The 10226-nt window shown below is 32.7% G+C and overlaps 1 protein-coding gene across 2 annotated transcripts; it reads left to right on the forward strand.

Moving 5' to 3' along the window:
• Window positions 1–5590: 5590 nt before the first annotated feature.
• On the forward strand, window positions 5591–9918 carry LOC132041966 (NAC domain-containing protein 76). Of its 2 annotated transcripts, none has more exons than XM_059432632.1 (4): window positions 5591–6197; window positions 6755–6965; window positions 8181–8452; window positions 9190–9918. In XM_059432632.1, exons 2-4 carry the CDS (start codon window positions 6791–6793, stop codon window positions 9751–9753), a joined length of 1011 nt encoding a protein of 336 aa, XP_059288615.1. In that variant the 5' UTR covers window positions 5591–6197; window positions 6755–6790; the 3' UTR covers window positions 9754–9918. The 2 variants fall into 2 exon arrangements, with proteins under 2 accessions (XP_059288615.1, XP_059288616.1); XM_059432633.1 differs by having other exon boundaries at window positions 5597–6197; window positions 9199–9918.
• Window positions 9919–10226: the final 308 nt, after the last annotated feature.

A 10226-nucleotide genomic window follows, 5' to 3' on the forward strand; every position in this document is an offset into this window, starting at 1 on the left:
GATGACTACTGGAAAGCTAGCTTGTCCGCATTGCATGAAAAATAGTAAAGCATTCACTTTAGAACATGGCCGTAAAAATTCATTGTTTGATTGTCATCATCAGTTCTAGCCTATGGATCGCGAATTCAGGAAAATGAAACAGGAATTTAGAAAGAATAAAATTGAAAATGATCTGCCACCTCGAACATTTTCAAGAGAGAAAATTTGGGGGCGGGTATGTCACTTGCCTAAGGTTACAAAAGTTACACCTTATAAACTGTCTAGTTATGGTGTTGAACATAATTAGACTAAGCAGAGCATATTCTGGGAGTTATCGTATTGGAAGTATAATCTTCTACGACATAATCTTGATGTGATGCATATTAAAAAAAAAAATTTTGATAATTCATTCAATGCTATGATGGATGTTAAGGGCAAGACAAAAGAAAATCCAAAGGTTTGAATGGACTTAAAGGAATATTATAGGCACCCTTAATTGTCGTTACAGGAATCAGCGAATAATATAGTGTTCAAGCCCAAGGATAGTTTTTCATTCACTTTGGATGAGAAAGGATAGATTTGTTAGTGGGTTAAGAACTTTCGGATGCCAAAGGGTTATGTGTCTATTTCGACAAGCGTGCAAATATGAATGAAGAAAAATTGATTGGTATGAAAAGTCATGATTGCCACGTTTTCATGGAAACTTTGATTCCTATTGCATTTAGCCGCCTACCAGAAAGAATACAGAAACCAGTCACAAAGTTAAGTTTGTTCTTCAAGGATTTGTAATCTAAAACTCTGACGGAAGATAACCTTTTAAGGATGGAACAAAATATACCAATCATTACGGCTAAGCTCCAACAGATCTTTCCATGCGGGTTTTTTAATGTGATGGAACATCTTCCCATTCATCTTGTACAAGAGGCAAGCCTTGGAGACCCAGTTCAATGCATGTGGATGTATCCTTTTGAGAGGTAATGAACCAAATTTACTATCTCATTCTTTAATTTCTTTTTTTTTTTAAGTAATTACTGTATAACATGATATTAAACATGCAGGACCATTGGCAAGTGAAAAACTTAGCTAGGCGGAGGTCTAAGATTGAAGGATCTATTTGCGAACCTTATCTTGCTAAGGAAATCTCTCATTTTTGTTCTTATTACTTCAGAGAGAACCGACGTGGTCCGTCGGTTTTTAAAATTTTAAAATTATTTATTTATAGATATAAAATGTTTAAATAAAATAAGTAATAAAACCGACTGGGTCCATCAATTTTTTTAATTTCAAAAAGTAAAGCGAGGGAGGGCATAACTGACCCTATCTGTCGTTTAAACCGACACAGTCCGTCGGTTTTTAAAACGTGACGTGTTCAAAGCAGATAAATCGTAGTCCGTCAGTTTTTCGACGGTTTCTTTAAAATAACCAACGGATCTCGTCGGTTTTGTCCCTCGATTTTTAACTGCTTTTTAGTAGTGTTTGATCCACATGTATTTGTATATCTCATTCTTCTATCCTCTCAGTCTTAAATTAATATTCCAAAGCGGACTTCACGCCGAATTCCCCTTTTGTATCTAATAGCAACCAAAGTTTATCCATATCTTCTCTAGACTTGGAGGTTGTATAGTATTTGTGATGTGCTGCACTATGTCTGCTGGTAACAACTCTTCTAGCATGTCCGTATTCCAACTTCCATTGTTCCTTCCTTCATTCACATTTTGTATGCTCTCATCATAGTACTCATCATTTGTAGCATAGTAAAAAGTCCCCAGTCGTGTGTCCAATTGTCATAAACCAGAATTGTGCATTCCCATCTTAATTTACCACCAAATGTGATGTTTTGTCGGTCTCTTCGCTGCAGCTTATTCTTTCAAGTTTGAAATCCACACTTCCATTGTGTCACGACTGCATTCACAAAGTTAAACCTAGATAGGATCATATGGCCTAATTTATTTTGAGGTTATAAATGACTTATAACTAATTTCTCTGAGAAATTGCACTAATTAAAGTTAGTTGCTCCTCACTTGTAATTGTCAATGAGATATTAATGACGGATAATGTACAATTCCTCAAGCCTTTGTTTCCTTAGTGATGTCCAAAGTAGAAAATTCTATTCAATATATTGATTGTTAAGTATTTTAACGATAAGGACACAACACACTATGTGCGAGTTAGCCGCACGTCACAAAATTCAAACCTTGCCGTCTACTGCGAACAGAACTGTGTATTTATACTGGGAGTTGGGTAAAATGACGAGTCCATATTCCATAGAGTTTCGAACTTAAGCGCCAACAAGAGTGCTTGAGAAATGAGAATAGTTAATACATATCCGTCTGAAAATTTTAATATTTCTTATAGCTAAATATGTGCATATGCAATTATTTCTTTTCTGGTTTTACTTGCTTAGGCTCTGTAAACGTTAGATGAGACCTGGGAAAAAATACTCCTATTGGACAAGAAAGAAATTCCATTGTGCCAATAGGCATATTTTTTCAATTTCGTATTACTAGTTACTAGTAAACATAAATATAGATAATTATTTGGTTATTCAAAGTTTTTAATCACTAATATATTGATAGGTTTGGAAGAAGCACCCCTTCCTGCATATCCATACAAGACAACACAGTTTTATTGTTAAAAGAGTTATTCACTACGTCCCAAAATAAGTATCATCTTACAAAAAAAAAAAAAAAAAAAATCCCAAAATGTGTCACCTTAGAAATTCAAGACGAAAATTGACAGTTGTTTCCAATTATACTCTTAGAATTAAAGAAGTAGTCCTCTTTAATATTACTCAATTCTAAAAAAAAAATAGGTATAGTTTAACAAACTCGACATTGTATTTATTAATTTTTCAATGAATGTGATTTTTGCTAAGATGACACTTAATTTGAATCAGAGGGAGTATTAATATTTTATTAAAAGTTTATCAAATGTACACGTCAATTAATATCTTTATCAGTTTAGTGGGGATCAGAATTGATCATAAAGTTCTTGACATTATAAATATTCTCATGATTCATGAAAGAAGGATATGGAATTGCTGAATTTCAAGCTTCACTAACTTTGATGCAAGATTCATGTTTCACGACATTTAAGGCTCCCATTAGTACATGTATATTATGATCATAAGCTAAAAATTTAATTTTATGAAGTGTTCGTGAAGGCGACGGCACCGGTTGTAGTGCCATAAAATACTCTTTAACCTTTGGCTTTGGGATTTGGTTGGGATTTTAAAAATGACAGATTATATTATTCAATCTTTTTTTCAGTAATTCATGTTCCAGGGGCTGTGTTTGATCTCCGTGTTTGACCAGTTATTAGGCCTACGAAACAAACTACAGCCTACGGGAGGAGAAAACGGAGAGAGGAATAAGGATAGTTGTTTACATTATTATTAATGTCACCTTCCGTTCATTTTTAATTGTCATATATATCAAAAATAGATGTCTATTTTTATTTGTCCAGTTTAAAAAATTAACAGATAATTTACCTATCTATTTTACACACCATTGTGTACCTTTTTTACCCTTATCATTAATTATTGGGTTAGAAACTTCAAATAATTGCTAGTGGCTGCACAACTTTTAAGGATAGTTGTTTACAGTATTACTCCATTATTGGTTGTATTTAATTAAGTACTCCCTCCCTCGTCTCAATATATATGACACTATTTGACTAAACATAACTTATAAGAAAATGAAGATTTTTAAATTTGTGGTCTAAACAAACATTAAACATTTGTGTGGCTATTGTAAAAAATTTCATTAAAGGTAAAAAGAAAATTTCAAAATTAATTGTTTCTAATTATAGAAATGTCACATTCTTTTTTGGAACAGACTAAAAGAAAAAGTGTGTCACATAATAGAGACAAAGAGGTGTAATACTCTTTCAGTTTCATTTTATGTGACAGTGTTAAATTAATAAACAGTGAATTTGAAATAAAATCTATGATCTTAAATATTATATTATGATATTTATGTGGTTACAAAAGCATATTGATAGTTTAAAAAAAATTAATTAAATTATTTTTAAATATAGACGTGTTGTTTCTTTAAGTTAAATAAAGAGGAAAGTGCTACATAAAATGGAAACAAGGATTATACATTAATAGTAATATACTATTTTCAATCTTTTTAAAGTGTAATTTAACTTGCTATAGTATGTCGTTTACTCAATCTTTTAAGATATCAGATTATATTTGTTACTTCATCTGTCAAATTTATGTGATACTTTTTTTTTTAGTCAGTCTTAAAAAAAATGACATCTCTCCAAATTTAGTAAGTAGTAACAACTTAACTTCAAGCGTCTCATCTTGCCGTTAATGAAATGATTTATAGCCATAGAAATTTCTACAGCTTATTTTAGACCACAAATTTTAATAATTTTTTCTTCTTTTTTTTTTTTTTTTTTTGAACTTTGTGTGCAGGTGAACACCTTCACATAATTTGGGGCGGACTGTGGATAAAAGTACTTGTTATTGCACATAATTTAACCTAATAATGTAAAGCACAAAATTTGAATTCTTTTCATTTATCTTGGCAGAGGGGGAGGCTAGAAGCGAATGAGGTAGCGTATGAATCCCTTTCGGTCTGAAATGAGAAAAAAAATTAATTGAAGAGAAATAAAAGGATATGAGTAACATCCAGCTTCATGAAGTGATTATTTTAAGAAAATAAAGACATTGGGGTCTGTATTTTTTGTTGGATCCCGCGGACTTTGAGGATATTGCTTTCTTTTTCATTCAGCGCTCACGTGTATTTCTATGCCTCCACCACACCTCCAATTAATTATTAATTTATCAACTAAACAGCTGAATCCTGAAACTGAAATTAAGTCCAAAACTGACTAACTTTTTGACCCTTAAATTGGCACAAATTATAATCTTATGATTCTATCACCAATGATTTTTATTCCCTTTCTCTAAATCTTTAAGCATGCATAATCCATAAATTATTACTCCCTTGATTTTTTAAAATTATATCTTAAGTTGGTAAAGTAATTTCACTTGATTATTTAGATACTAGAAAACTCTCTTCATCGATTGCGCCAAACAAGAGCATATAACATTTCTTGTTCACATTGAACCCTTTTTCAGCATCAAATGAAACCAAGTTCTACTAAATAGAGCTAGTTGAATATATTCCTAACACTTCATGAAAAAGAAGAGAGACTTTTAAAGCAATGTACAATCTCCCTTCTTGATGAGTTAGCTAAAAAGAAAAAGCAGAATAGATCAAGAAAAAAGAAAAAAAACTAGTTTAAGTTTATCTTCTATTACAATCCCTTCGTCCATGTTTACTTATCAATGTTTGACTTGGCACACCCGTTAAGAAGTAAAACTAAAGGGATAATTTTACTATATCACTCCTAGTTATTTTTAGTATAATGTAGACAAGTAAAAGTGGATGGAGGGAGTATAATATAGCCGTACACGATGTGAACCAAACTAACAACGTAAACGGTGGAGAACATGTCAATTATTGTGTATTAAAGAGAAGAAGGTTTTAATTCGCAACTCAAATACTTAATGCAACGTATATTAACTAAAGAAAAAATGTTAAGTTTGAAAAGTAAGGGCTGGAATATGAGAAAAAAAAAAGAAGGGAAATTAACTGTAATAATATGTAAAAGTAGGAAAAGGGGGTTTATTCGTCTTTGACTTTGACTGTGCATGGCTAAAAGCTGGATATATTGAGATAACACAAATAAAACAATATTTACAGCAGATTTTCATCACTTATATCTGGGATAGGGTCTCCCATTCAACGACATTTTCCAAAGTCTGGTAGTAATTTCTTCCTTTTTCATTTGCACACGGCCATAATTCACACGAGACTACTACACATCATCAAATTTCCTTGTTGACATTTAACACCATATATACTTTTTTTTTCCCTTATAATTATTCTTCCTCGTTTCTGCTATCTTGCTCCCTCTAAACATCCCATCTTCAGTTTCTCTCTCCATAGATCATTCACCCTAAATATTTTGTTGACAGTCTTCTCATTTCGTTCTCAGAATTAAAATCGAAATTTTCCTTTTTTTTGCTTGATCCCAAATTTGCATGCATGCCTTTCAAGTCCGAACTAGGCCATCCGTTTTGCTAACTTTTCTCCTCTTTGATTTGTTTTTCCTCTTTCTTACCGAGCAAATAATGTCCCCTCAATAGACAAGGTCAGGCATTACCACTGAGAATCAGAAGACAACTATCAGATAAAGTTAGTAGCCAGTCGATTTTTTTACTTTCGACATGATTTCTTACGCTGTGATCTATATATGAACAGATGTTGCACATAAAATTACTTTGTCTTCTTCATTTGATATCCTGATTTGTTTCGACTTGCATGTTCTAATAGTTTGTGTAAGTAGATATCGCGATTTGCTCTAATAATTTGTGTTTCTCGCTTGCTGGATAAGAGAAAAAACCTGTTCTACCAAAAAAAAAATAATGCTAATTATGGTAGAAAATTAGGGCAAATGTTTGGTCGAACAAACAAACTTTATTCACTTTCAAAAAAATCATGCATACAGACACCAGGTACTAACTACAGCAACACAAAAAAATAATTCAGCACTACTCTCGACCACCCTATCTGGTTGTCATTTACATTAAACTTGTCTATTGGTATAATCTTTCTATCCACCCTTTATCTCTACAGTGTTTCTTTCTATGCATGATGTCAAAAATTCTGTATTTGTTGTCCTGCTTTGTATGTTCAATGACTTTCTAGGGAAAATGTTAACCCTAACAATAATTTGTGTTTCTCCCTTGCAGGATAGAAAATATATAGTCCTATATATATATATATACATGATGATGTCGGCAGGAAATGGGCAGCTTTCAGTTCCTCCAGGGTTTCGTTTCCATCCCACGGATGAGGAGCTTCTTTATTATTATCTCAGGAAGAAAGTTTCTTACGAAGCAATAGATTTGGATGTTATTAGAGAAGTGGATCTTAACAAACTTGAACCTTGGGACCTCAAAGGTTACTCTCCATCCTCCTATTTTGCTTCCAGTATTAACGTTTGTAGAATTTCAGTTTTTATTTTATTTAAAAAAAAAAAAAAAAAAAAAAAAAAAGAAGAAGAAGAAGAAGAAGAAAGAAGATAAAAGGCATGCTAAAATTATACTTTCATGCATGCAGTTCATTGTATAACCTTCTTGTTTCATAACCTAAAAGGTATAAACAAGGCATAAGAATAATCTCCTTTTACTTCAACTTTTGAACCTACTCCTTTTAGGGAACTTATTTAGTTAGAAGATGCTGGCAAATTAAGTTAAAACCGGGTAAATCAACTCAATCAATAAAGCACTCTATAGATTTTTGAGTAGAAATCGGATTTGATCATCAGGATGAGATGTCCATTGGATTTGTAATTCAAAACCATAGAGGATCTCCTCATAATCACAAAAATATTCCAAGGATCTAAATCAATCACTTCTTCTAAAGATTATTAAAGAACAAAACCATATTACGACATTAGTAAAATTTTATAGGGAAATTATACTAAACCATAGTGGATTTTGCTTATATCCACTTACTGTCAAAATGAATTTTACACAAGCAATGCAAGGTAACCTGCCGCAGAAGGTTACTTGCCTTCTGTTGATGATTTACTCCCTCTGTTTCAATTTGTTTGAACCTATTTTCTTTTTAGTTCGTGTCAAAATGAATGACCTCTTTTCTAATTTGAAAACAAATTTACTTTATGAATGATTTACAGCCACACAAATTTTCAAGGTTTATTTTGAACCACAAGTTTCAAAAGTCTTCCCTCTTTCTTAAATGTCGTGCCCAATCAAATGAGTTCATATAAATTGAAACGGAAGAAGTATTATTTGACACTATGGAAGGAACAACATGAATATTCTATTAAATACTTACGGTATACCTAACCCCACCTGTGCCAATTGGATGAAAAGGGAGAATAAAGCAACTCTTACCTACTCAATTTGGCCCATTTATCGTCTGACATGATGCATTAACAATATACAATACCTAGTGTGATTCAACAAGTGGGATCTGTAGAAGGTGTGGTGTCTACGCAGACCTCACCCTCCATAATATGCATTAACATGTACAGTAAATAGTTTCTCAAAATTAGTTTAATGTACTCTTGTAGCTACGTTGAGTGGTATTCTGCTGCCTTGTCAATAGAAGAGGAAGTTTCACATTTATCTAATATTCTATAAAATGCAGAAATATGTAGAATAGGATCAGGTCCACAGAATGAATGGTACTTTTTCAGCCACAAGGACAAGAAGTACCCAACTGGGACTAGAACAAATAGAGCAACGGCAGCTGGATTTTGGAAGGCGACCGGGAGAGATAAGGCAATATATCTTAGCAATTCCAAGAGGATTGGAATGAGGAAAACTCTTGTATTTTACACAGGACGTGCCCCTCATGGCCAAAAGACTGACTGGATCATGCATGAGTATCGCCTTGATGACAACACTCCTGAAGTAGAGGTACAAATTAACTTCCCAATAACTATTTTTTGCCCTTTTTGATCTCCTCCTCTTTTATGTAGAGTAGGGTATTTTGGAGGTACTTTTCCATAACCTTTTTTTTTTCTTTTCAAACATTGACTTATTTTCTAGAATAAAAAATACATTTATTACTCCCTCAATTCGAGGTAATGTAACACTATTTTCTTATTATGTCATTTAAAAAATAATGACGTATTTCTAAATTTGAAATAATTTAACGTTAAACTTTTTAATTTACACTTCATAGAAGTTTTTATAGCTATACAAATGTTAGTTTAAAACCACAAGTTTCATAAGTTACATAGGCACACACATGTTATGCGTGTTTAAGAATAAAAGTTTCAAAGGTCTCATTTGTTTCTTAAGTTTCGTGCCGAGTCAGACTACATCATATAAATTGAAACAAAGAAAGTACTTTATAACAGTTTGGATAGTGTTACGTTTTAATGAAATTTTCGGGTGTTAAAGATTAATGACGACAATGTTATATAATTAGTTTTGGTAAAAGCAGAGATTGATATGGTGAATATAAGACTTGAGAATTATGAAAGAAGATGACTTTCGTCCAAAAGTGAGAAAAGTCATTATTCTGTTGTGATGAAAAATATTTTCTGACGATCAAACACTGGAGAATGATTTATTTGCCGAAAATGATTTTCCAGCATACCAAACACATCCGTCAAGAAATATACTAAGTTTTCCTTTCATTGTTCAAGCCATTGCAGGAAGACGGGTGGGTTGTTTGTAGGGTGTTCAAGAAAAAGAATTATACACGAGGTTTCCAACACGAGATGGGAGAAGATCATGACGAACATCAGTTACATTTCACCGATCATATGAAGGCAGCAGGAAGTTCTAGTGGCGGGATGACGGAATTATCAAAACAGAATAATATTCAACAACCTGAAGCACACTGCTACGACTATGCATCATCCTTTGATGGTTCAATGCACCTTCCTCAACTGCTTAGTCCCGACTTATCACTTCCTTGTCCACTCCCTCCTTTGAGTAACATGAACCACCTTGAATGTTCTCATCATAACTTATTGAGTCTAACATCAACACCAACTGCTAGTTGTAGTAGCACTTTTAATATTCCTCAACAACATGACAAATTTAGTGGTGATTGGTCTTTCTTGGATAAGCTTCTTGCTGCAAACCAAGGTGCATTGCAGTCTCAAGCAGCTACAGGAGATTTGGTTAACCCAACAGGCGCACAAAAGTATCCAATATTCCATCAACATGGCTTTGATCATGATCTTTTAAAATTCTCAAAGTAGATATACTCGCCAACGTTCTTTGGCTATTCTGACTTATATATTTTTTTTTTTTTCGTTTTTGGTTGATTTCAGAGTTCTTTCAATGTTAATCAGAAAACTTAATCTCCTGTACTGTGTTAAAAGTACTCTAGTTCATTCATCTTATTTTATATAACGGTATTTGGCTCTTTTTCTTATAACAACAACAATAATAATGATGGAAGATATATTAAGTAGTACAGTAATAATTTACATAAAAGTTCGTTTCAAACAGAAAATATCACATCAAAATTTTAGTTTTATATTTTAATGAATTTAAATGCTTGAAGAACTGATAGAAAACTTAAGGCGAAATACATAGATCCCTTTATCACTAACGATCACTTGAACACCTTAACTTTTTAAGTGATCACATAAATGCTTTTACCTGAGACACAGAGTCTCGTGGACATCTCATGATAACCTGGCAAATTAGGTGTGTTTCACTTCAAATT

Source organism: Lycium ferocissimum, unplaced genomic scaffold (genome assembly GCF_029784015.1).
Source record: "Lycium ferocissimum isolate CSIRO_LF1 unplaced genomic scaffold, AGI_CSIRO_Lferr_CH_V1 ctg12598, whole genome shotgun sequence".
Lineage (NCBI taxonomy): Eukaryota > Viridiplantae > Streptophyta > Magnoliopsida > Solanales > Solanaceae > Lycium > Lycium ferocissimum.